At 40.3% G+C, this 27,746-nt stretch overlaps 1 protein-coding gene and 1 long non-coding RNA gene across 2 annotated transcripts in view; one reads left to right on the top strand and one right to left on the bottom strand.

Annotated features, from left to right (window-relative positions):
• Positions 1-27,746, top strand: part of LOC113032850 (uncharacterized) — a 75,531-nt gene that overhangs the window by 32,756 nt on the left and 15,029 nt on the right. The window contains exons 7-17 of the mRNA XM_026186001.1: positions 4,420-4,463; positions 6,494-6,779; positions 7,152-7,195; positions 7,751-8,036; positions 8,391-8,434; positions 9,311-9,587; positions 10,291-10,338; positions 10,626-10,669; positions 11,043-11,328; positions 12,795-12,838; positions 13,814-14,096. Of these exons, the coding sequence (XP_026041786.1) occupies positions 4,420-4,463; positions 6,494-6,779; positions 7,152-7,195; positions 7,751-8,036; positions 8,391-8,434; positions 9,311-9,587; positions 10,291-10,338; positions 10,626-10,669; positions 11,043-11,328; positions 12,795-12,838; positions 13,814-14,096 (1,686 nt within the window). The remainder of the gene's footprint in view (positions 1-4,419; positions 4,464-6,493; positions 6,780-7,151; positions 7,196-7,750; positions 8,037-8,390; positions 8,435-9,310; positions 9,588-10,290; positions 10,339-10,625; positions 10,670-11,042; positions 11,329-12,794; positions 12,839-13,813; positions 14,097-27,746) is intronic.
• LOC113032832 (uncharacterized) lies at positions 17,964-20,824 on the bottom strand. Its single transcript, XR_003273941.1, has 5 exons — positions 20,515-20,824; positions 19,751-19,816; positions 19,245-19,400; positions 18,700-18,792; positions 17,964-18,401 (listed from the first exon to the last, which is right to left on the bottom strand). It is a non-coding gene; the product is annotated as an uncharacterized LOC113032832 (long non-coding RNA).

The raw sequence follows: 27,746 nt of genomic DNA, 5'->3' as shown, positions 1-27,746 counted from the left end.
ATTCCGCTCCGGACTCGTGAATCTCAACCCAGCAGCAGCGGTAACGTTTGTACGTCGTCTCCCGTTAATGCGGCAGGTAAATAATCAACTAACAGTGCATATTATGTTAACACGATCTGCCTTCTTACAAAACCTGCCATTACTGTGCATTTAGGTGACCATGATGAGAGAGACAGACAGAGTCTGGCTCAGATGCTGGCAGTTCTTGCTGCAGTCTATAGCTGCATATAGCAGCTATAGACTGCTGGATGGCCAGTCCAGCCATAGCTGGACTGGACATCGGCCGATGGTGATTTTTCGTTTTTATGGGCCGATGGGTTTTTTGGGTTTTTTGGGGGTTTTTTTTGCTTTTTCCCCGTGACGGTATAAACACTGAAAGGTGGTGGATTGGCCAGATGCTGGGAGATGTGTAAAAATAACTCAGTTGTTTGGTGGTGGCTATTGCGGAGCTTTCACAGATTGAGTAACATTAGCAAGTGGTGGAGGCCAGCAGGTGCAACACGCTGGCAGGTGGATGACGGAAAGGCAGGAGGAGGAGAGACCCGAGGCGGTGAACTGGACTTCAGGTAAGAAGTTATGACCTGCAGTCTATCTGGGTCAGATATAAACAAAGTTTAGGTGGAGTTTACTTTCGTTATGCTGACTTTTTACAGTGATTTACAATAACTCGTACTGCGAACCAGCTAGCATGACGGAGTTTCTATACAGCTGGGCGGGTGTTATGATATTATTGATGTTGAACTTGTTTTATCTTATTTTATTTATAAGGTTAGTTATTAGAGTTTCCAACCGTCCGGTAAAAAATGGAATCGTCTCATATTCAGAGAAAATATTGTGCGTTTGGTATTGAGGTGAAAAGGAACACAGTTTGTCCCGGACACAAAGTTGGAGTTATTCGGTGTCTTTGCTGCACAGCTGCCTCTTCTCCTCTCATTCTCTCCCGTTTCTACTTTAATCATGAAACTGATCAATGATCAGCTGATCGGCTTTTCTCTCTTCTTTGTTTATCACCCACTTTGCGCCAGAACGGGGAAACCGGCGGATGTCGCGCTAAACAACAGCAGCACGTTTAAGCTTGATCAGCTGTTGTTAGAATTTATTTAATATTAATTTCTAGTATCAGCTGATGTTTTCTGGAGCCACAGCTGTAAAAGCTGATGGTCATGATGTCGGTTTGGATATGTGGTGAGAGGGAAACATGAAAATGAAACCAGGAGATGTCCTTACTGAATCATCAGAGCTGAACAGGTGATGGAGAAACAGGTTTACCTTTTAGGTGACATGAATGAGTTGAAGGGAAGTACTGTTTCTGAGAGACAAATAACACCAGGATCCTTTGTAGCTGACAGCTGGTAACTGTGCAGGGGCGGGTCTAGCAAAGTTTTTCCAGGGGCCCAGGTAGGGCATTAACAGGGAAAGGGGGGCACAAAGACATACTTTCTTATTCTCATTTAAAATTTCTCACTTTTAACAAATAATTATCTGAATCTTACAACAAACGTTTTCATCTGATGTAAAATGTATAGAAATCCATTATTGTACGTAGTATTTTTTTAGGGTCCCATCATAATTTCTTCAGAAGTAGCTAGATACTGTACCAGTACTGTGTGTAAAATGCCATCAAAAAGTCAGTTTTATTCTTTCTCACCTGTCTTTCTTTCTCCTTTCACTTTTTAAAGGTTGCCATGTTAGAAAAAATATTTTGCCCTGCCGTGCTGTTTATTGATGTGGCAAATGAATGGTTTATGAAACTACTTCTAAATCTGTCATCAGTAATCAGTAATGATCATGTCTCACCTCTAGTCTTCTCTGTCTTAATTTCAGGTTTTCACCATGTGTTGTAGATAGTTCAGGAGGTTAACTCGACCAAGCAGTCTACTTTCAGGTACTGTTTAGAATACCAGAATAGGGAGGATGGTGTAGGTTTAAGTTTATTAGATTGATACATATATACCAGCAAGACAGTGTACATCACTGTGACAACAGCGTTTGTTTTCATTCAAAGGATTTATGGTTTTTCCTATAATACCATGGTGGGTCGGTCACCAGTCAAAATGCCCGGGCCGATTTTTTGTCCCAGTCCAGCCCTGCCGGTAGCGTCTCATTTCAGGCCAGGATAGACGAATGTCACCGAGCAGTGACTCAGTTTGTGGTAAAAGGCTTGCACCCATTTGCCACAGCAGATGATTTTCGGTAAGTGAATGTTTTTAATTGTAGGCAGGGACATTACTGGATATTCTTGTGTAATTGCTACAGAATAATTTATGTTATACTTTGTTATTGCTACAGAAGAATATTTATTTTATTATTTTGCATTTACAATTTTTTTTTCCTGGTAACCCTGTGACACCCCATTGAAGAGCCGTAGGCTGTGGATCTCTTAAGATCTCACTGCTGGGTTTGTAAGGCCACGTTACTCCTAAATTTCTATCTTGTTCAAAGAGAAGATATGAAACAAAGTTCTAAGCTAATCGACCTTAGAGTTCTCCTTTTTTAAAAAGAATCGATAAAGAATCGAATCGTTAAACAGAATCGAAAGTGGAATCGGAATCGTGAAAATCTTATCAATACCCATCCCTAATCAGCAGAGAGGCAGAATTCATCACTGTTCATAAGAGTTTAATTTAATCAAACCTCATTTTACGGGTTTCCTATCTCTAGGTGATTCGTTCATTTTATTTAAATATCTGAATTTTCAGAATAGTGATCCAAGCGGGACACAGAGGCTGCTAGTTTTAACGCACCAGAATGACGCAAATATAAATACAAGCCTGACTATCCCGAGACACTAGCTGCAGCGACGCCTTTCTTTCAAAGGGATTCCTGCAGGCGCATTGGAGCCGACTTTGCTACCCGCGCAGAGCGTTTCTGACAATCGGGAAAAGCAACAATACAGCGTGTTTCTCTGCTCCAAGACATCCGCGGTTCCTTTCACATGGTAAGCATGTCTGTTATACCCAGCGCATAATCTCAGCGCTGATTATTCCAACCCTGTTTAAAATGTGACACATTTGTTGTTCAAAAACATTTCCTCTAAATTTAAAAATATATATTTTCGAATTTTTAGTAGGATGTCAAACATATGATAGACTCTTGAGCATATTTATATAGCTAAATTCACAATGGTATAACCATGCTAAATAAAAGATGCCCAAGTGTGCACCAGTGCACTATAATGCAAGTCTCTAAACTGTATGTTGATAAGTGCATGAAGTATACCTCTACCTCTATAGCTGCAAACAACCCCTAACAGATGGTTTGTTACACGCGGTGAGAAGGGCAAGCTTTACTACACAGCCTCACACACAATAGATTTTTAAAGTTCTTAATGTAACTTTTACTTTTGATAAAGATCACTCCACCTGCATATTTCTTAAGAAATTATTTATTTATGAATGTCTACACAATAATAGACAGTCTCTGAAGATCCATCCACGAACCCTACATTTGAAGATTGGAGTGAAGAAGCTCCGTAATCAAAGGAACCGCGGATGTCTTGGAGCAGAGAAACACGCTGTATTGTTGCCTTTCCCGATTGTCAGAAACGCTCTGCGCGGGTAGCAAAGTCGGCTCCAATGCGCCTGCAGGAATCCCGTTGAAAGAAAGGCGTCGCTGCAGCTAGGGTCTCGGGATAGTCAGGCTTGTATTTATATTTGCGTCATTCTGGTGCGTTAAAACTAGCAGCCTCTGTGTCCCGCTTGGATCACTATTCCGAAAATTCAGATATTTAAATAAAATGAACGAATCACCTAGAGATAGGAAACCCGTAAAATGAGGTTTGATTAAATTAAACTCTTATGAACAGTGATGAATTCTGCCTCTCTGCTGATGTGTTCCAAACAAACAATGCTTTCTACATGGCTAAATTAAAGGATGTGCACCATGACGGTGCAAACTACCTCACACCACTGTGTCTGGGGTCCGAAAAAAGTTAAAACGATATACCTTGTGGCAGTTGTGAAATGCTGAGGAAAATACCATGTGTCTGATGGGGTGTTTTTATATAGGTGGACTTGGTTTCAGTTGGCCTCTGTCATGCAGAGATAAAGAGCAGGTTGTAAAGAAAACGGTGCAAACTATAGAGGTACAGTTAGGGGGGTGTACCTTTCTATGTGAACATTAGGGTATGTGTCCTCAGATGCTCTTGATAAAGAAACAACATCTATTCTTTTTATGACTTGTTTTGCTGACTGTTGTAGACCCACTTGTAACCCCTGTCTCTAATCACCGAGTCTTACTATTGGAGTATGTTTGTGTGACTAGTAGATAATTATAAGGGGAGTTGCATTAAAAAACCATTGGGGGATCAATAAAGGGAGAGTGTGACTAGGTGTGAATATGTGTTTTTTTTAGAAGTGATTATTAACACTGATGTTAAATCAGTCATGAATGAAGCTTTTAATCTTTCTTTTCTGTCAGAGAAACACTCTGAGGATGAACGTTGGCCTGCACTGATCCACAAAGTGAGTCATGTCACATCTGTCTGACTTCAGATCATCCAGCTTTCATTTCATAAATACAGGATAGAAATCTTCAATAGAAACAAATGATTTGATTTTGATTGGAAAAGTCAAAGTTTGATAAGTTGAGCGTGTGCAGTGAGGGAGGTCTGCAGCAGGTCAGAAAAGTCCTGAACTTGTTAACAGAAGCAGAATAATTGTTAATCAGCTGTTTGTGATCATTGTGACAAATATGACCAATGACATCATCACCTTATGTGATGGATGATGTCATCTAAACACTAGGGGTGCAACGATACACAAAATTCACGGTTCGGTTCGGTTCGATACTTTGGTGTCACGGTTCGATATTTTTTCGATACAAAAAAAATGTTCATGCCTTTTTAATTTGTCATTTATTAAAATTATAAATATATATTTTAACTCAAAAGTACAGTTTTTAAATTTAACCCTAACCCTTGTGCGTGTTTTTTATTTTGACAGCGAATGCGCACCTGCGGACCACTTATGTGCAGCCCTGGTTATTTAGCTCGTCATATTGCAGCCACAGAAATTCTTTTGTCCATGAAACCATAAAGCTGCACTTTCTTTTTGCCTTATAGTCTGATTTGTCATAACTTTTCCGTTTTGTGGTAAGCTTTTCTTTGGCTGTCACTTCTTCACCCCGACCTGTCTTATTTGGCTCAGCAGAACTGAAATGCTTTTACACACGCACTCACATAAGCTCAGCAATTCTCTGCGCGATCAACCTCTCACATGTTTAAGCTGCGGGAGATTTCACTTGTCATGTTTGCATAGTAAGCTAACGATTAATAAGACGATGTCAGAGGAATTGGTGCACAAATTATCATCACTCACAGATCAGTGCTGTCGCTCTCTATACACAGTTCGCACGATTGCAAAGTGAAAGCAAAAAAACAAGCGCAAATTCAAACGCGACTTCAATATGTCACATATTGACAGTGGCTCACCGATACCAATGACATAATTACCCAGCTACATTTCTGAAAGAATGCAAAAGCATTGACATATATTTTTCCTACAATAGCCCGACGGGCAGGGAAGAGATAGATTTTGGTAGCCCGACTGAAAAAAATCGCTAGCTCCAGGACGTCGGGCTAGCGATTTTGCGAGCCCTGTATCTGATTGAGGAATCACTCATCTTTGGAAAAGAGAGTTTATTACAGAGAAATGTCTCTTTCCAAAATAAAAGCTATACTATCCGCTTCTTCTGGGCTATATTCACAGCAGCATAAGGAGAATCATGTGCTAACAGCTGTCTAAATGACTCGGCTAAAGTTAGTAGCATGCTTGTTGTTTTTGTCTTTGCACTAGGATGATGTCGGCGTAAATGTGCAGTCATATTCGTTGTGTTCCCACTAGTGCTTTCAGGTTAATCTCGTTGAAATGACCTTAACGCCACAACACGGCAAATCTCCTTAACGAGCTACCGCCGATCGCTCCGTGCATGGGGCTAGACGGCCAACACGTTAACGAGCTAACTGCGCTAACACACTAGTTCACACCAATGTAATTGAGCATTGCATGGCACATCCAACATACTGTTTTACTTTAGTCCATGACGCACTTACCTTCACATGAAAACCAAAATAATTCCAAACGCCAGATCTGAATGAGGTTCAATTTGCCTGTTGCAAGGAGAGCTTAACTTCTGTCTCGCTAGCTTGCCCTGCGCTCTTCCTTCTGACTATGCTGTCTGTGTTGAGCGCTCAGTGGATCTGCGCTGGACAGTGCAGCCTAGGCGGAGTAGTCGAACACAGATTCACTGAGCGCTCAACACAGGCAGCATCGTCAGAAGGAAAATTGATAAAATAAATTACAAATGTTGTATTGTTCGATACATATGCGTACCGAACCGAAAGCACTGTATCGAACGGTTCAATATCGATACGAATATCGTTGCACCCCTACTAAACACATCTACATTTGTAAAGTGTTGATGAGAAAACAAACAAACCTGAAAGTGAGAAATGTCACATTTATCTCATGAACATTTTCTTTGAATTTTCCAGGTAGAAACGATGGAGTCTGTTATTGAGCTGCTGCTGGAAACTCTGGATGGTCTCAATGAGCCGGAGCTCAGTGAGTTCAATCAGAGCCTGCGAGAAATTCATCATGACAAATATTACTCAGTCTTCTCATGGATGCCGTACGGGGGGACAGACCTGCAGGACACAGTGTTTCTGATGGTGCAGACTTACGGCCAACAGTCAGTGGAGAACACCATGGAGGTCTTAAAGAAGATGAAGAGGACTGATCTGGCTCAGAGGCTGTCAGACTGCAGCTCAGAAGCTCGAAGTAAGACAACAAAATCAAAACTCATAAAAGTCATAAAACTGTTTTCATGTCTCATAAACGTCTGACTAAAGTCTTCTTTGACTTTATAAATAATATTTGTAATAAAGACAAAAAAACACATCTTTAAAACATATTTTATGGCTGTTCTGGAAAAATCTACTTCAATAAATACATAAAAATGAGACCAGATTAAATCCAAATACTTTGTGAGGAGGAGTAAAAATGACTCCTTCATACTGTTTATTATTGCTGAGGAGGTTTCAGTGTAATTCTGCATATTGTCCATTTTTCCAAAGTCATATTTCCTGAATAATTGTCAGTTAGTTGTTAAATGTGTTTGTCATGAGTGACTTTGAGCACTTTTCTCCTCAGAGAAACACTCTGTGGATGAACGACGCTCTGCACTGATCCACAAAGTGAGTCATGTCACATCTCTGATTCAGTACAAGACAGCAGGCTGAAAGTCAGAGGACTAAAGTATCATCAGTTCTCATGTTGAGTCATTTTTCTCATGATTTCTGCTGGATGTTTGTGACAAACTGAAGCTTCATTCAGTTTGACTTCTTCAGCAGTAATTTTCTGCAACACTAATGTCAGGATGTCTTTACCACTGAGGATGAGCTGAGGAAGTGTCAGCATGTACATTTGTCCTGACTCTTCAACAGGACAGAGAAATTTGAAAACATCAAACACTTTCAGCTTAAACAGGAAACTTTATTCTATTTACAAATATTTACTAAAGAATTAAAGGCAATCTGATATCATGAAAATTTTTAGTTTTTATCTGCACAGTGTGAGAGAAGAACTGCAGCCTGTAAAGAAGAATAAATTTTTCAAAGTCAGAAAAAACAATCACAGTTTTATAGCTTCTTCATATTTTTTTGGTAAACATACTGAACTCAATAGAGTAGTTACTATTTGAGTAAATTGATTAATTAATATATCTTCCATGATTGTTTTGACTGTTCCAGGTGGCAACAATGGCAGCTGTTAAACATCTGCATTTAGAATATTTGAATAATTTGAACAACAATGAACTTCAGGACTTTCAGAGATTCCTACGAAGCCTTTTTCATTTGAGGAACTTGTTATATTCTTCAACGTGGTTAAATAAACTATCAACCAGAGCAGATATAGTGAATCTGGTGGTGGATGAACTTGGTCTGCAGTCTGTGGAGGTGATCAGAGACTTCTTCATGTACATGAACAGAACTGATCTGGTGCAGAAGTTACCAGAGAGCAGCTCAGCATCCAGAGGTAAGACCAACATGCATGAGTGTAAACTCTGTGTCATCAACAAAGTAAAATATAAAAATATCAGATCAATACTCTGACCATTCTGACTTATAGATATCATCAGATGTCTAATGGATTTATTGGTGGTTATAAATTGTAGGTCTGGATGTGAGTGTTTGCTTATTATACACGATGGACAGATGTACTCAGTCTCTCTGTGATTACTGCAACCTTAGGATGAATGTGTTTTTTTACTGTATTTTTTTTGTTACTTTTTCCGTTTGAATCATCTGTGTCGTCTGAAGGCTGATTCTACTTTGATGTGTGATGATGTTTGAATCCTCAGAGTTGATGGTAAATGTTTTTCCTCCTCAGAGAAACACTCTGTGGATGAACATGGAGCTGCACTGTGGAAGAGAGTGAGTGTGACTCTAACTCAGCTTTCATTCAGTAGATTCAGGCTGTAAATCATCCTCATCTTGAACATTAAACACGATGAAACAGACGAAGCATCTTTGAAACTGGATGCTTCTCACAGTGTTAATGTGGAGTCTGCAGCAATAATGTTTCCACTGACGACAGAGTGAAGGATCTACTACTGACGATAAAACCAGGAAATGACATCTTTAGATTTTTCTTTGTCTTTGAAAATCTTCAACATCAAAAGTCCTAAAATATCCATTTCCACATTTCATGCACTCACTTTACTTTTTAAAAAATCAAAACACAAACATTCAGTTAGAGAAATGAGAACATTTAGTTTTTAGTCCTGATGGAGAGGGAGTCATGTTTTCTTATGAGACCAAAGTTTTACAGACACATAAAAACAGTTCATGAAGGCAGCGAGGTAAACATCATCAGCACCACAGATGTTACCAGCTGTTCCTTCAGTGATCATTCTGAGAAATATTTTTGATTCTAATGATTTATGATGTTTTTTTTATTAAAATTTTATAGGGCTGAACAGTTAAACTTTGAACCTGATCCTAATTTTGTCTTTACAAATAAAATGAGCGTAACTGATTGATATTTAAAATAAATGTTCTGCTATTTAAAATGCAAAGTGAAGGGAATTGAATTGAGATCTTCTGTTTACACGAGAGCGCAATTGTCTGTCAGAAAAATCAATACTGAACGAAATAATTGTGATTTTGATTTTTCCAATAATCATGCAGCTCTAATATTCTACATGTCTACTTCAGAGACACTGAGGAAGTTCAGAGAAATCAAACTTTAAATCTCCCCACAGTGAAATGACAGTAACTTAATAAATGCTTTGTAAGATCCTTTTTCAGGAAGTAGCAACGACAGCTGTTAGAAACATTCTTGTGGAAATCCTGAGACATTTGAATCAAAAGGATCTCGAGGAATTCAATTTGTTGCTGCAGTTCACGTGCTTCAAAATGGGCCTGCCACAAATACAGATATATACAAACATGACAGATGAACTAGTGAAACAGATGGTTGATAAATGGGGTCATCAGTCTGTGGAGGTGATCAGGGAGGTTTTAACAGACATGCAGAGAACTGATCTGGTGCAGAGGCTGTCAGAGAGCAGCTCAGGACTCAAAGGTAAGAGGAAATAATCTGTCAGAGTTTCTGTAATAATGTCAATAAATATGGTGGGATTATTTTTAACTGAGTGTAAAAGTATTAAAAACATAATATTACAGCTCAAACTGAAAACAAAATCAAAAGAATTAAATCAGAGAAACTCACAACAAGAACTGCATAATATAAACTTTATTATCATTTATAAATGAAAGAATTTGTTTCCTCTGATTTATTTTGGACAGACGTTGATAAATGAACACATTCAGGTTGTACAAACACAGTAAAATTAAACAGATTTGTTTTCATATTTCAATGTTTAAAGTAAAAATATTCAGCTTATTGAATCAGTGACTTTCTTTAGTAAATGTTGTTTTAAAGCTCTTTGAACTTCTTTCCTTTGAAAATATTTTTCTTTGTTTTTTGCATTTTGAGCTCATTAATATCAGTCTTGTGTTGTAAATGGATCTTTATGTTAGCTTTGATTGAAACTCCACTATGGAGACAGACGACCTGTATGAGGTAAATGATTCAAAGTCTTTTCAGTGATTTCTCTGTGATTGTGTAACTATGGCCTCCTCCTGCCTTCAGTCAGCACAGCTGAAAGTGAAATATTAAAGCTTTTTATTGTCAGGACTCAGTGTTATACTCAGGATGAGCACACATAAAGGACACACACAGTGTCTGTATCATGTAGTTACAGTTTGTATTCAATGTGTTGCAGCTGCAGGATCATCAGCTGAAGGATTTGATGTGGAGGAAACAGAGAAAGGTCAGTGTCCAGAAAACACATGAATCAATAAATACACTCATTGATATGAAGATGAAGAAGATGAAGAAGAAGAATTACTGAATGAAACAGAACTGGATCATTTCCTCACACGTTGATAGTTTCCCATCAAATATGACTTCATGTTAACAAGTTTAATGTTGTTATTAATCCAACTTACAAGGATCATCAGAATGAAATCAAAGCATCAGTTATTTCAAAGTGTCTGATTATTAACACTGATGTTAAATCAGTCATGAATGAAGCTTTTAATCTTTCTTTTCTGTCAGAGAAACACTCTGAGGATGAACGTTGGCCTGCACTGATCCACAAAGTGAGTCATGTCACATCTGTCTGACTTCAGATCATCCAGCTTTCATTTCATAAACACAGGATAGAAATCTTCAATAGAAACAAATGATTTGATTTTGATTGGAAAAGTCAAAGTTTGATAAGTTGAGCGTGTGCAGTGAGGGAGGTCTGCAGCAGGTCAGAAAAGTCCTGAACTTGTTAACAGAAGCAGAATAATTGTTAATCAGCTGTTTGTGATCATTGTGACAAATATGACCAATGACATCATCACCTTATGTGATGGATGATGTCATCTAAACACATCTACATTTGTAAAGTGTTGATGAGAAAACAAACAAACCTGAAAGTGAGAAATGTCACATTTATCTCATGAACATTTTCTTTGAATTTTCCAGGTAGAAACGATGGAGTCTGTTATTGAGCTGCTGCTGGAAGCTCTGGATGGTCTCAATGAGCCGGAGCTAGACAAGTTCAACTGGACCCTGCGACAAATTCATCTTCACAAATATTACTCAGACTTCACATGGATGTGGTACATGATGTCAGACCTGCAGGACACAGTGTTCCTGATAGTGCAGACGTACGGCCAACAGTCAGTGGAGAAGACCATGGAGGTCTTAAAGGAGATGAAGAGGACTGATCTGGCTCAGAGGCTGTCAGACTGCAGCTCACTGCCTCGAAGTAAGACAACAAAATCAAAATGTCTATGAAGGTTCTCAGCTATCGAGGTCATCGTAGTCTAAGGAGGTTAGATTTTTTGAAGAAGTTTCATCCGAGAGCTTCTTCAGTTCTAAGAGCAATTAGTGGAGAGTCACCGATTTTTAGCCAGTGGGAATGTCCCCCAGGGCGGTCATGGACCCCCTATTGATCCTCTACCTAATCACAGGAGCCAAGGTGAGTAGGTTACAATCAGCCAAAGTTTCAGGTGAGCTCATTGTGAAACCTGGCCCCACCCTATCATGTGATTTCCTGAGGTCAGATGGCCCAGGATGTGAGTGGGCGTTAAGGCGTCTGGGAAGGATCTCAAAACTCAATTATAGATGGCAGAGAGTTGGTGTCGTAAACCCCGCCTCTGTTCAAAGATGGTCGCTCACAGTGGATATAGATGGCTTCTTTCACTCCTCTTTCAAACCGTCTGTCCTCTCTGTCCAAAATGTGAACATTGGCATCCTCAAAGAGTGACCTTTGACCTTTAGATGCAGATGGACTGCTGAGTCTTGTCCTGTGGAGGTGGCTCTTCTGTGTTGTGCCATGCGCTTGTGAAGTGGCTGTTTGGTCTCTCCAATGTAGAGGTCTGGGCATTCCTCGCTGCACTGTACAGCAAACACCACATTGTTAAGTCTGTGTTTTGGCGTTTTGTCTTTCGGGTGAACCAGTTTTTGTCTGAGTGTGTTGCTGGGTCTGAAATGCACTGGGATGTCATGCTTGGAGAAAACTGAGTTTCTCTGATACGCCGGCTACATAGGGGATGACAATGTTGTTGCGTCTGTCCTTCTTATCCTCCCTCGCTGGTGTCTGGTCTTCTTTTCTGTGCCTCTTTGCTGACTTTAAGAACGCCCATTTAGGATAGCCGCACGTTTTGAGTGTTTCCTTTACATGTGTGTGTTCCTTCTTTTTCCCTTCAGGCTTAGAGGGAACATGTTCTGCCCGGTGGTGTAGGGTTCTGATTACTCCAAGTCTGTATTCCAGAGGGTGATGGGAGTCAAAGAGGAGGGACTGGTTCGTATGTGTGGGCTTCCGGTAAACTTCAATGTTGAGATAGAGGATCGACAGGGGGTTCATGACCTTCTTGGGAAAAACAAAATCAAAACTCATTGTGAACTTCTAAAAAAGGTCTTCTTTTCCTTTATAAATAATATTATTTGTAATAAAGGCAAAGGAAAACACATATTTATCTTTCCAAATCATATTTTATAACTGTTCCTGGAAGAAAATCTAAATAAATAAATAAATACATAAATATGTGACAAGATTAAAATAATTTGTGAGGAGTAAAAATGACTCCTTCATACTGTTTATTATTGCTGAGGAGGTTTCAGTGTAGTTCTGCATATTGTCCATTTTTCCAAAGTCATATTTCCTGAATAATTGTCAGTTAGTTGTTAAATGTGTTTGTCATGAGTGACTTTGAGCACTTTTCTCCTCAGAGAAACACTCTGTGGATGAACGACGCTCTGCACTGATCCACAAAGTGAGTCATGTCACATCTCTGATTCAGTACAAGACAGCAGGCTGAAAGTCAGAGGACTAAAGTATCATCAGTTCTCATGTTGAGTCATTTTTCTCATGATTTCTGCTGGATGTTTGTGACAAACTGAAGCTTCATTCAGTTTGACTTCTTCAGCAGTAATTTTCTGCAACACTAATGTCAGGATGTCTTTACCACTGAGGATGAGCTGAGGAAGTGTCAGCATGTACATTTGTCCTGACTCTTCAACAGGACAGAGAAATCTGAAAACATCAAACACTTTCAGATTAAACAGGAAACTTTATTCTACTTACAAATATTAATAAAGAATGAAAGATAATGTGAAATCAGGGAAAGATTCTTGATGGATATATTTCAGTTTTTATCTGCACAGTGAGAGAAGAACTGCAGCCTGTAAATAAACCCTATTCAAATGCATAAATTAGTTACACGCTTTTATAGTTTCTTCACAACTTTTGATAAACATAGTATAATCAATATAACAGCTTGTGTTTGAGTAAATGGATAAATAAATAAATCTTCAAAACCATAAAACAGGATCACAGTTTTATACTTTCTTCACAATTTTTCATATACTGTAATCAAGATAATAATGGATTGCATTTATATAGCGCTTTTCAAGACCCTCAAAGCGCTTCACAATTCCACTATTCATTCACTCTCACATTCACACACTGGTGGAGGCAAGTTACATTTGTAGCCACAGCTGCCCTGGGGCAGACTGACAGAGGCGAGGCTGCCATATCGTGCCATCGGCCCCTCTGGCCAACACCAGTAGGTGAAGTGTCTTGCCCAAGACTATCCGAGGCGGGGCTTGAACCGGCAACCTTCCGATTATAAGACGAACTGCCAACTCTCGAGCCACGATCGTTCTTAACAACAGCAACTTATAACAACTTGTATTTGAGTAAATACAGAAATAAATATATGACCCCATGAATGTGTTTATGGTTCCAGGTGGCAACAATGGCAGTTGTTAAATATCTGCTTTTTGAAACATTGAATGACTTGAGTGATGAGGAGCTCAAGAAATTTAAGAGGCTCTTGCAGATGATTTATCCTAGCAGGACTATATCACATTTCTCATTCTTCAGTCCACCATCGACCAGAGCAGATGTAGTGAATCTGGTGGTGGAGGAATTTGGTCAGCAGTCTGTTGACGTGACCAGAGACTTCTTCATGTACATGAACAGAACTGATCTGGTGCAGAAGTTACCAGAGAGCAGCTCAGCATCCAGAGGTAAGACCAACATGCTTGAGTGTAAACTCTGTGTCATCAACAATATAAAATCTGTGAAAATTGAGATCAATAACTGAGCATATTGATTGATTTCTATCAGATGACCCATAAATCCTGATCACTGTTGCAGGTTGTTGCATTGGTGGTGTCATGGTGGTGCAGTGGTTAGCACTGTCTCCTCACAGCATGAAGGTTGTGTGTTTGAGCCTCCTGGTTGGCTGGAACCTTTCTGTGTGGAGTTTGCATTCAATTCAATTCAATTTTATTTATATAGCGCCAAATCACAACATAAGTTGCCTCAAGGCGCTTCATAGATACAGAGAAAAACCCAACAATCATATGACCCCCTATGTGCAAGCACTTTGGCAACAGTGGGAAGGAAAAACTCAGTTTTAACAGGAAGAAACCTCCGGCAGAACCAGGGTCAGGGAGGGGCGGGGCCATCTGCTACGACCGGTTGGGGTGAGAGAAGGAAGACAGGATAAAAGACATGCTGTGGAAGAGAGACAGAGGTTAATAACAGATGATTCAATGCAGAGAGGTCTGTTAATACATAGTGAGTGAGAAAGGTGACTGGAAAGGAAAAACTCAATGCATCATGGGAATCCCCCGGCAGCCTACGTCTATTGCAGCATAACTAAGGGAGGATTCAGGGTCACCTGGTCCAGCCCTAACTATATGCTTTAGAAAAGGAAAGTTTGAAGCCTAATCTTGAAAGTAGAGATAGTGTCTGTCTCCCGAATCCAAACTGGAAGCTGGTTCCACAGAAGAGGGGCCTGAAAACTGAAGGCTCTCCCTCCCATTCTACTTTTAAATACTCTGGGAACAACAAGTAGGCCTGCAGAGCGAGAGCGAAGTGCTCTAATAGGGTGATATGGTACTACAAGGTCATTAAGATAAGATGGGGCCTGATTATTTAAGACCTTGTATGTGAGGAGCAGGATTTTGAATTCAATTCTGGATTTAACAGGAAGCCAATGAAGGGAAGCCAAAACAGGAGAAATCTGCTCTCTCTTTCTAGTCCCTGTCAGTACTCTTGCTGCAGCATTTTGGATTAGCTGAAGGCTTTTCAGTGAGTTTTTTGGACATCCTGATAATAATGAATTACAGTCGTCCAGCCTGGAAGTAATAAATGCATGAACTAGTTTTTCAGCGTCACTCTGAGACAGGATATTTCTAATTTTAGAGATGTTGCGCAAATGGAAGAACGCAGTCTTACATATTTGTTTAATATGTGCATTGAAGGACATGTCCGGGTCAAAAATGACTCCAAGGTTCCTCACAGCGTTACTGGAGGCCAAGGTAATGCCATCCAGAGTAAGAATCTGGTTAGATACCATATTTCTAGGCTTTTCAGGGCCGAGTACAATAACCTCAGTTTTATCTGAATTAAGAAGCAGAAAGTTAGCGGCTATCCAGGTCTTTATGTCTTTAAGACATTCCTGCAGTTTAACTAATTGGTGTGTGTTATCTGGCTTCATGGACAGATAGAGCTGGGTGTCATCTGCATAGCAGTGTAAATGTATGCTATGTCTTCTAATGATACTGCCTAAGGGAAGCATGTATAATGTAAACAGAATTGGTCCTAGCACTGAACCCTGTGGAACTCCATAATTAACCTCAGTGTGTGAAGAGGACTCTCCATTTACATGCACAAACTGGAGTCTATTAGATAGATATGATACAAACCACTGCAGCACAGTACCTGTAATACCTACAGCATGTTCTAATCGCTCTAATAGGATATTATGGTCGACAGTATCGAATGCTGCACTAAGGTCTAGCAGGACAAGCACAGAGATGAGTCCACTGTCAGAGGCCATAAGAAGATCATTTGTAACCTTCACTAAAGCTGTTTCTGTGCTGTGATGAGCTCTGAAACCTGACTGAAACTCTTCAAATAAGCCTCTGCAGATGATCTGTTAGCTGTTTGACAACTACTCTTTCAAGGATGTTTGATATAAAAGAAGGTTGGAGATTGGCCTATAATTAGCTAAGACTGCTGGGTCTAGAGATGGCTTTTTGAGTAAAGGTTTAACTACAGCCAGCTTAAAGGCCTGTGGTACATAGCCGATTATTAGAGATAGGTTGATCATATTTAAGATCGAAGAATTAATTAATGGCAGGACTTCTTTGAGCAGTTTTGTAGGAATGAGGTCTAAAAGACACGTTGATGGTTTGGAGGAAGTAATTATTGAAGTTAACTCAGAAAGATCAATTAGAGAAAAAGAGTCTAACTTAACATCAATGGTACTAAGAGTAGCTGTAGATAATATTACATCTGTGGGATGATTATTGGTCATTTTTTCTCTAATGATAAAAATTTTATTTGTGAAGAAGTTCATGAAGTCATTACTAGTTAACGTTAAAGGGATGGTTGGCTCAAAAGAGCTCTGACTGTTTGTCAGCCTGGCTACACTCAAAAAAATGAAACGTTGACTTTAATTAAAATTATTTTGTCAACAGGTTCCACGAAATTGAATTATGTTAGTTTAAAGCAAAAATCTTTAGTTCATCTAATTTAAAAAAACTACTTAAGATTAACAAGACATATTTAAGACTAACTAAATCAAGTTATGTTGTATGAACATAGATGATATATTTTCAGGTTAGATAGTTTAGATTAGTTACTTCAACACATTTCTTATTTGTGGCAGTAAAATGTTAAATTTAAGTTAGATTAATTCAAATATTATATTTTCAGCCACCTTGTGCTTTATTAATTAGTTTTACATAAATCTATTTTGTCAACAGGTTCCACACAAATGAATTAAGTACATCCAACTTATTTTTTTAAATTTATTTTATTGCCAACACATTCAGTGAGCGTTTGTGTAAACCCAGTCCAAAATAAAACACAACAGCTCATTAGGGTTAGTAATTAACAGTATGTAGACAGATGCAACATCAAGACTTTAAATTAAATGTCTGTATCTACCAGAAATAGAAGAAAAAAAAACGCATTGAAGATCACATAACACATTGATAAGATGACACTTGAGTTATGCACATGTGATGCTAGTAAGGTCTGTGAGTGTTTTTTTCTTTTAGTGTCTAAAATGGATAGCAAAGTTGCTATTTGCAATGATTGCTTAGGGTCAGTCCAGTAACACAATGCCAATGAAGTGCTTTCCTTTAACAATGCAAAGTGAAGTGTCCACCTCAACAGCCACAATTTAAAAAAAAAAAAATGTAACAACAACAATAATAATAATAATAATAATAATAATAATAAATAGTCCACTGATATTAGCAATCAAAGAAAATTACATCACCATCCCAAATAAAACTTTAACAAAACATGCCAACATTATGGTCTAACAATAAAACAGCTTGTCAGCGTTCAGTTTTTTTGCAACAGCACAGCAGTAACCATTTAACACTCGCCACTGTCAACATTTATTTTACTAGTGTTTGGGCAAAAAACTTCAGATGTAAACATTTTAACATGGAAACAATTGTTCGTCTTTAAAAGTCCACAAAATATACATTCATCCTGCATTCCCAACTTGGATGATCTGATATCCTCGTGTTGGTGTTGTTCCCAGACCGTCATGAAAATGTTGTTCCAGGTTCAACATTGCAAGTGACCAATCACATTGTTGTGACGTTATTCTATTCCAAGCCATTCGTGCATTTATGAAATTCCAATGTTGCAAGGACAATATCAATTCTGTTTACTGTTTATTAAAGGGTTACGGTTAGGGTTAGGGTCAGTTGATCGGCGGACAGAGGCGGTTTCACACAGCTTAAGTACAGTTTTTTGTTTTACGCCGGTTTTTCCCGAAGTCGCAAAAGTATGACGTCACAACATTCTGATTGGTCACTTGCAATGTTGATCCTGGAACAACATTTAGTATGATGATCTGGGAACAACACCAACACGAGGATATCAGATCAACCTCCTAACTTACCCTTAATTTTAGTATGTATTGCAATTACCTTTACAATGCACACAATGTAACACAAACTGAATATGAACATATTTCCACCTCATAACAATATGCCTTGAACGCTAATATACACACCACCCTTCAACATTTCTGGTGCAGTATCATCTCTCAATTAAATCCTTTAAATCTCAATACTTTTGATTGTCTCTTAGCTTTCAGTCTTGAGGTTAACTGAGATTCAGTGCATATATCCCACCCATTAAGAGTGCACATGCAGAGGCCAGGTCTTCCAGGTCATGCAGGACACACTAGATGGTTATACCCACATCGGCTGGAGGAGTGCTGGCATCAGCTCTTTCGATGGTAAAGATAGCAAGGGTAATTTGTTCCAGCTCCCTCTGAACAGCTGTAGCTTAGACACAAAAACATAGAAAAATGGCATCCAGTTTTAAAAAAAAGAAAGAAAAAGGGCCAAAGCTACCCTTTAATGACGTAAACACAATATTAGGAACATGCACCCCAGTGCGCCACTATTTTAGACTACAGATTCAACGATAAATATAAATAGTTTGGGTATACAAGAAGATTTCCCAAAACATTTAAACAGGTTCCATGCAAATTACAACAACAACAACATTACAACATGCAACAACATTAGTTATTCAAAATTTGGTTTAATACAGATAAAAAACTAAACTAAAATTACCAACCAATTATTCTTTGAAGAGGATGCTTGGGTCTTCATTCAGGTAAAAAGGTAGTGCCCTGAGGACACACTCCCTCCCCTTTTCAATGGTTTCCTTCTGTAGAGAGTGGCAGAGATACAGGAAGAGAAAACAGATATACTTTAGGATGACAGAAACTCACATTATACGCAAAATGAATGACATATCCACTGCACAGATAGACATGTACACAAGACCAACTAATCATCACATGGACATGAATAGTTAACCTGTTGGGCAGGGTTTCCACCACATTATATATGTCCATAATGGAGGTAAAGACAAACTAATACATCATCTTTTTTGCATTTAAAACATAACATAAAAACATTCACTTCTGGTTTAACCTAAATCAAGGGATCAGATTTTACATATGTTTAGGTAATTTAAATTTTCCAACGTTTTGAGTACCAAACTTTGTCTTGCTTAATATAAATGTAAGTGCACTGTGCAGCTACCATACACTAGCTGTTTAAATTTGAAAATGATCTTATTAGCCATAATATTTTGCTACCAACAGAATAACGCACCTGTGTGGCTGGGGCCAAAGTTTGTCTAATTTTCTTCCCTGCAACGCCTCCTTTTTTCTTGAAGACTTTTATGAGCTGGTCAGTGTATTGGTCAAGTTGTGTAAAAAGCCTTGGAACATGTGCAGCAGTAGTAATCCTCACATATTCTGCTTCCACCTGAAAATATGTCAACAAACACAACATACTGTACTGTAAATATACATACTATATGTACACATATACAAACTAAAACTAATGTAGTAAGACCTCATTAAAGCTATAATTTTAACACAAACATTTACACAAAATGCTAATGGAGCCATTACAGCTTTTATTGTTATTTATCAAGTTCCAAAAAATATTGATCACAGCTGATCTGAAAAGAATTTCATGCCTCAGGCCCTTGAACTGCAACCTTTACCATGGTTCAGATGTGGAGAAGAAATAACAGGGGCATGGGATGGGTCACAAAAGAAAACTTAACTTATAAAACAGTTTTGTTTTTAAAAGTATAACAGTTCACATACCACATACAAGCTCAGCAATACCACATACACCACATCAGTATAGGAGGGAGCAGGTAAAGGCAGGATCTGAGATTTATAAAGAAAAAAAATAATTAATTCCTTAATTTCAAGAAGCAAATTATTGTTTGAATTACAACTAAATAAAATACTACTCAGAAGAAAAGCAAGAGATTGACACTGCCATGTGCTAACTTTCTATAGAAGCAATTATCACCAGGTCTGTCGACCTCCATTGTCTGTCCACTCATATGTCTTGAATAATTTTATTTAAAAAATTAAGTGTGTACTTTCACAAACTGTAATTTATAACTACATTGATATGTATAACTCCGCTAGGAAACATGCTGTATTTACAGACCATTTTTACATAATACAGATTACTGATAGAGCAGAACAATGGTGTCACAGTGGCTTTCGCCCTTGACTTTTTGGATTTTAAATGTCACTTTATGCTATCCTTGCTATCCTATTCGATATTTCCGACTCTCGGATTACAGAAAAGGAATCCCAAGAAAGCAAATGGAAAAATAACCCCTTGAAAGAATAACCCCATGAACCCCTGTAGCTAATCCCTTAATAAAACAAAAAACAATAAAAATGTTTCTTACACAGTCCACAAAATAAGCATGTCCAGGACCCAGTAAAACTAATGTAAAACAAGCACACGCAAACGATATAACATGTCTTGTAAGACAAACGCAAAATATAACCATGCTGGACATATAGATACTACACAACATAGTCAAAGAAAAAAGTGGTCTTACCTCTCAAAGAAACAGCAGCTTGGCGCCAAAACAGCCTTTTTCAGTTAAATTTGAAGTCTTGCGCATGAGCAGGCACAAGCCGTGAAACCTTCTTGTTCTGCGCGGTTTCATTACAACTGTTTTTGCATTACTGCCACCTTGTGGATATACAAGGTATATCGATCCTAATTGACTTAACTTAAATGTTATGCGATCAAGTAACACATTAGTATTATGTACGTTGAATAATAGACACAATTACGTAGACTTGATTAGAAAAACATATGTTAACTTAACAAAAACATATATTTTAAGTAAAATGAAAATAAATAATTAATATACACTGAACAATCCACCTCATTCATTTTTTTGAGTGTACAGAGCTGAAGAGAAACCTGGGGTTGTTCTTATTTTCTTCAATCAGTATGAATAGTAAGATGTTCTGGCTTTGCGGAGGGCTTTCTTATAAAGCAGCAAACTATTTCTCCAGGCTAAATGATGATCCTCTAAATTTGTGACACGCCATTTCCTCTCCAGATTACGAGTCATCTGCTTTAGGGTACATGTTTGAGAATTATACCACGGAGTCAGGTACTTCTGATTTGAGACCTTAGTTTTCACCGGAGCTACAGTATCCAGAGTCGTACGTAGTGAGGAGGTGAAATTATTAACAAGATAATCGACCTCTGTTGGGGTAGCGTTCAGATAGCTGCTCTGCTCTATGTTGGTACAGGGCATTGAAGATGATAACAGTGGGTGGATTATATTCTTAAACTTAGTTACAGCGCTTTCAGAAAGACATCTACTTTGATAAAGTCTACTCTCCACCGCTGTGTAATCAATTATTGTAAATGTAAATGTTATCAGGAAATGATCAGACAGGAGAGGGTTTTCAGGAAACACTGTTAAATGTTCAGTTTCTATGCCATATGTTAAAACAAGATCTAGAGTGTGATTAAAGTGGTGGGTGGGTTCTTTTACATTTTGAGAGAAACCAATTGAGTCTAATAACAGATTAAATGCCATGTTCAGGCTGTCATTTTTAGCATCTACATGGATGTTAAAATCACCCACAATAATTATTTTATCTGAGCTCAGAACTAAATTAGATATAAAGTCTGAGAAATCAGACAGAAACTCTGTGTAAGGCCCAGGTGGACGATAGATGATAACAAGTAAGACTGGTTTCTGAGTTTCACAGCTGGGGTGGACGAGGCTGAGCATCAGGCTTTCAAATGAATTAAAAGTCTGTCTTGGTCTTTCATTAATTAATAGGCTGGTGTGAAAAATTGCTGCCACACCGCCCCCTCGGCCTGTGCTTCGAGATTTCTGGTAGTTAGAATGACTCGGGGGTGTTGATTCATTTAAACTAACATAATCATCCTGCTGCAACCAGGTTTCTGTAAGGCAGAGTAAATCGATTTGTTGATCAATTATTAAGTCATGTACTAACAGAGACTTGGAGGAGAGAGACCTAATATTTAATAATCCACATTTCACTGTTTTACTCTCTGGTTCAGATGTGGATACTTTATTGTTCTTTCTTTGTGATTGTTTATGTTTAAGTTGTTTGTTGCTGGTTTTTAGTTTGTTTTTTGTCTGTTTGGGAGCTGACACAGTCTCTATGGAGATGGGTTTTTGGGGGGGTAGCAGGAGGAGAGAAGCTGCAGAGAGGCGTGTAAGACTGCAACTCTGCTTCCTGGTCCCAACTCTGGATACTCATATTTTGGGGGGTTTAATAAATTTGTCCATATTTCTAGAAATGAGAGCTGCTCCATCCAAAGTGGGATGGATGCCATCTCTCCTAACAAGACCAGGTTTCCTCCAGAAGGTTTGCCAATTATCTATGAAGCCCACATCGTTTCTGGGACACCACTCATACAGCCAACAATTTAAGGAGAACATGCGGCTAAACATGTCACTCCTGGTCTGATTGGGGAGGGGACCAGAGAAAACTACAGAGTCCGACATTGTTTTGGCAAAGTTGCACACCGATTCAATATTGATTTTAGTGACCTCCGATTGGCGTAACCGGGTGTCATTACTGCCGACGTGAATTATGATCTTACTGAATTTACGTTTACCCTTAGCCAGCAGTTTTAAATTTCCTTCAATGTCGCCTGCTCTGGCCCCTGGAAGACAATTGACTATGGTTGCCGGTTTCTCTAGCTTCACATGTCTGAGAACAGAATCACCAATTACCAGAGTTTGACCCCCGGCGGGTGTGTCGCCGAGTGGGGAAAAACGGTTAGACACATGAACGGGTTGGTGGTGTACCTGGGGCTTCTGTTTAGGACTATGCTTCCTCCTCACCGTCACCCAGCCGCCCTCTTTCCCCAGCTGCTTGGGGTCTGCCGGGGAACAGCTAGCGGGGCCTACGCTATCTTCGGCTGCACCAGCTACAGGGGCCTGGCTAGCTATGGGTGAATGGAGGGTGCGAAGCAGAGTCTCCAATTCAGTAATCCTGGCCTCCAGAGCTGCAAATATGCTACATTTGTTACAGATATCATTACTGCTAAAGGAGGCCGAGGAGTAACTAAACATCTGACACAATGAGCAAGAAAGTGCAGGAGGGACAGGTGAAGTAGCCATGGTGCTAACGAGTCGGCTACGAGCTAAGCTAAGCTAGCGAAACAGTACAGAGACAGTGAGTGAATACTTTGGGTATAAATTAGGTAGTGAGTACACAGAAAGTGTGCTTCGGATGAAGCAGGTGAAGATTATACTATGAAAAAGAATGTATTTAAAAGTTGTTAATTAAATTGCTAAGCAAATAAGCTACTCAGAAACACCACTGTGTTTGAGCAGGAACAGGAAGTGATACTCTACCGCAGAGTGAGCGAACACCAAGTGACAGCGCCACCAAGAGTCAGGACAGTGCACACAGCATGTTCTCCCTGTGACTGCATGCTTTTCCTCAGAGTGCTCTGGTTTCCAGTCCAAACACATGCTTGTTTAGTGGTTCCAAATTAGCTGTGGATGTGAAAGGGTATATATCTCTGTTTGTTACACTGTGAATAATACTGTCTCGCTCTCTGTGACAAGTTTGATAGGTTCCACACCCCACAACCCTAAGTTGGTTCAGGGATGGATGGATTTTTTTATTGGGTTGTTTCTGTTTCAGTTTTATTCGTCATATGCAAGTTAGCACAGGGTCAACATTGCAATGAAATGTATTTGACGAGCAGCAGACAGTCACTCAGCAGTATAGTATGTAAAAAATAGTAAGAGCAAAATGTTTATAAAATGTAGTAGTTAACAGACTAAATATATACATACAGGGCTCTAGATTGCGACCAATTTGATCGCAAATGAGACCAAATTTTTGATTAGTGCAACTAAAAAAAAAGCTGTTGCAGTAAAAGAAAAATAAAAGTCTCCATGTGGTCAACAACTGAAACACATCGTACCCCTATCGTGTGTCCCAATCAGAGAGAGTCAGGGGATGGATCTCTATGATTGGCCGTGGTCCTGTAGTTGTCCGTAGTCCTGTGTATACGTTTGAAAGTGCAGGTGGAAGAGGGAGATGAGTAGCTTGAATAAAGCGATAGCACAAAGACGTGAACACAGAGCGCGGACCGACGCTTTCTCTTTCTCGGCTTTCTCACCCGACTGCACGGACACGCCGTTGGGGCTGAAAGCCGACAGTTCAAAGATTCTGATGCGTCAGCGCTTTGTGTTTACATCTTTTTTGCGCTAGATTCTGAGCTGCAGGTTTTGTCTCTCTCCAACCAAAATTCACTGAACCAGCAGCAAAAGAAGATCAAACTACAATTCATTTTTGATAAATGTCGTCATTAATTCCCTCTGACTTTTAGAATAGAATAGAATAGCTTTTTATTGTCACTGTTACAAGAACAGTGAAAGGCAGTTTGGCATTTCTCCATGTGTGTGAAGTAGGCTACACAATAGCTTAAGTATTTACACAATAACAGGCAAAGTTACATTTACACAAGAAAGCTGTTAGGATGCCTGGGTCATTGACTCAGGGTTTTGAGTTTATTATATTATTTATCATTTCTAGTCTTTGGTTTCTTTGTTAGAGTTTTCTTATGGTTTATGTCTCTGTGTTCTCTAGTTGCTCTGTCTCCCCTGTCAGCTGTATCCCCTTGTCAAGTTCGCGTCTCTGTGTTATGTTTCCTGTTTTACTTTGAAAGTCCGTGTCTATATATGTATATACAGGGTGGGCCATTTATATGGATACACCGTAATAAAATGGGAATGGTTGGTGATATTAAAGTCCTGTTTGTGGCACATTAGTATATGTGAGGGGGCAAACTCCTCAAGATGGGTGGTGACCATGGTGGCCTTTTAGAAGTCGGCCATCTTGGATACAACTTTTGTTTTTTCAATAGGAAGAGGGCCATGTGACACATCAAACTTATTGGTAATGTCACGAGAAAAACAATGGTGTGCGTGGTTTCAACGTAACTTTATTCTATCATGAGTTATTTACAAGTTTCTCTTTGTTCACATCCATTGACATGTCGAAGAGGTAAACACGTGAGGAACGGATCGAAATTGTGTTGATATCTGGTGAACGCAGTAACTGGGTGATTGCAGCAGATTTCGATGCAAGACACCCTACGAGACCACCCATCTCCCATGCTATAGTTGGCAAACTGCTTGCTAAGTTTCGTGAAACTGGTTCAGTGCTGGATTTGCCAAAATGTGGACGCAAGAAAACTGTCACTAATGAAGAAACATCAGTGGCTGTCCTAGCTTCATTCAGCAAGAGCCCACAGCGTAGCACTCACCGCATGTCACTGGAGAGTGGCATTAGTCGAACATCCCTTCGGCGGATATTAGCTACTCACAAATGGCACCCTTACAAACTCCAGCTACTGCAGCATCTTGTTAAGGTTCAAAGATTGAGGAAGGAAAGTACAAACAACCATTGGTCCAGAAGATCTTGGTCAAACAATTGATTTTAATGAATACACGCGTGGGAAGACCAGTCTGCACGCAGACAGGGATTGATCTTCGACTTAATCAAAGCATACACAGATTTTTATAGCATCAGGGTTGGAATTAATGACGCCCCTTCATACGTCACAGACAGAATATATACATACGTCAAATCAAAACCACAATGACTTTTAACACGGTTTAAAAGAACATTGTCTTCTATCTCGTCTGGAACACGAGCCCCACATCCTGCCAGACGCTGTTCCTCTTTCCAGAGACAAACATGACCAACTTCTCACCTATAAATGAGTCTAACTAATGTGTGTGTGTGTATGTGTATATGTCGTCCTCAAATGCTCTCTCAATTCACCCGTTGCACTTCTGACCTTTCACCAGAACAGAGGCTCATCCTCACATATAATCCTCAAAATAACCTGCACTTAGACTACTTTCGGTTTCAGTTCTGCAAAGCCTGCAACTTCCTGTCAGCCTGCAACTTGGTCTTTCTGAAAGACACACACACTGTTTAAACATCTGAATGCAATATCAATACTGTAAATTATATTATTAATGCAATGGTAATGATGATGATTATTTACCAATAGCAGTAAAATAATTTCCCTGATCCACAATCTCAACGAGGATGACCCAGATCGGCACACAGAATTTGCAGAATGGGCAAAACAAAAATTGGAACAGGACCCTCAGTTCACGCAGAAGATTTTGTTCAGAGATGAGGCAAACTTTTATGTGAATGGTGAAGTTAACAAACAAAACCACCGCTATTGGTCTGACACTAACCCACATTGGATGGATCCCTCCAAGACTGTTGGAACAACAAAAGTGGTGGTTTGGTGTGGTATATGGGGTACAACGATAGTGGGTCCATTCTTCATCAATGGAAACCTGAAGGCCACTGGATATTTGAAACAAAACCACAAAAAACAAAGAATCTGAAGCACTCAGTCCAAACACAAGGGCTTAATAGTCCGAGACCCTGTTTCAGGAGGGCGACCATGATCTCCGCAGAAAAGGAGTTCATGGCGAAATAGTTCAGGTGGCCGACCTGGAGGTCGATGGCACAAGAGTCCAAAGTCAGGCAGATCAGGGGGCCGTCCTGGAGGTCGACAGCATAGCAGTCCATAGTTCAATGGTTCAGGGGGCCGACCATGTGGAAGGTGGCAGTGGCGAAGCAGGTATGGCTGGCCACACTCGGGCGGCTTGGCTTGCAGCCGGCGGCGACGTGGACGAGACCTGTCGGGCGGCTTGGCAGGCGGCCGGCGGCGATGTGGACGAGACCTGTCGGGCGGCTTGGCTGTCGGCCGGCGGCGACGTGGACGAGACCTGTCGGGCGGCTTGGCTGTCGGCCGGCAGCGACGTGGGCATGGACGAGACCTGTCGGGCAGCTTGGTTGGCGGTCGACGGTAGTGTGGATGTGGACGTGACCCCTCGGGTGGTTTGGTGGGTTTCCATGGCTTGGCAGGCGAGACGAGCAGAGGCGTGGCGTCGACCTCTGGCTGGGTCATGGCAGGCGAGACGAGCAGAGGCGTGGCATCGACCTCTGGCTGGGTCGTGGAAGGACCAGGCGAGGCAGGACTAGATAATGGCGCTGCAGGCGACTGCATAGAAACTACTGGTGGTAACGCTGCAGGCGACGGCGTGGAAGCCACAGGTGGTGGACCAGGTGGTGGCGCTGCAGGCGATGGCGTGGAAGCCGCAGGTGGTGGACCAGGTGGTGGCGCTGCAGCAGGTGTGGCAGGATGCTGGACGGGCTCGGCTGAACCTCCAGCTGGCGCGACAGGACCAGGCGAGGCGTCGTCCTCAGGCTGAGGCGTGGCAGAACCAGGCGAGGCAGAGCCAGCAGGTGCGGAGACCTCTGGCTGAGGCGTGGCAGGTGGCAGCATGGCAACCGCAGACGGCAGGGCGGTCTCTCCAGAACACTCAGCAGGAACTGATGGCGGAGTGGGGGCCGCGGAGTGCTGGAGTGGTTCACCTGAACCCCCAGCAGACACTGGAAGAGGCTGCACAAACTGCCCAGTGACCCCCATGGAAGCAGCAACAGGCTCTTCGGGAGGTCCAGAGCAAACTGGGTCCTCCAACTCAGCCTCTGGATCCAACCTGGCCTGGGTCTCAGTCCCACAGGGGCTTAACTGAGCCTCACGGCTAGCATCTCCAGTGAAAACCGTCTTAAAGCCTGACTTCTTAGAAGCATGGGTCGTGGCATGATCAATACACAGAGATGCTAGATAATTGTGCAGAGGGATAAGATGTTCTGTGGAAGACTTGGGCGGTAACTTGTTTGTCTTAGTCCTTTCACGAACATGAACAGGCTCTTCATAACCGGG

This window comes from Astatotilapia calliptera, chromosome 11 (genome assembly GCF_900246225.1).
Source record: "Astatotilapia calliptera chromosome 11, fAstCal1.2, whole genome shotgun sequence".
NCBI classification, from domain to species: Eukaryota; Metazoa; Chordata; class Actinopteri; order Cichliformes; family Cichlidae; genus Astatotilapia; species Astatotilapia calliptera.
The sequence above is the reverse complement of the archived record's forward strand: the minus strand, read 5'-3'. Positions and strand labels throughout refer to the sequence as shown.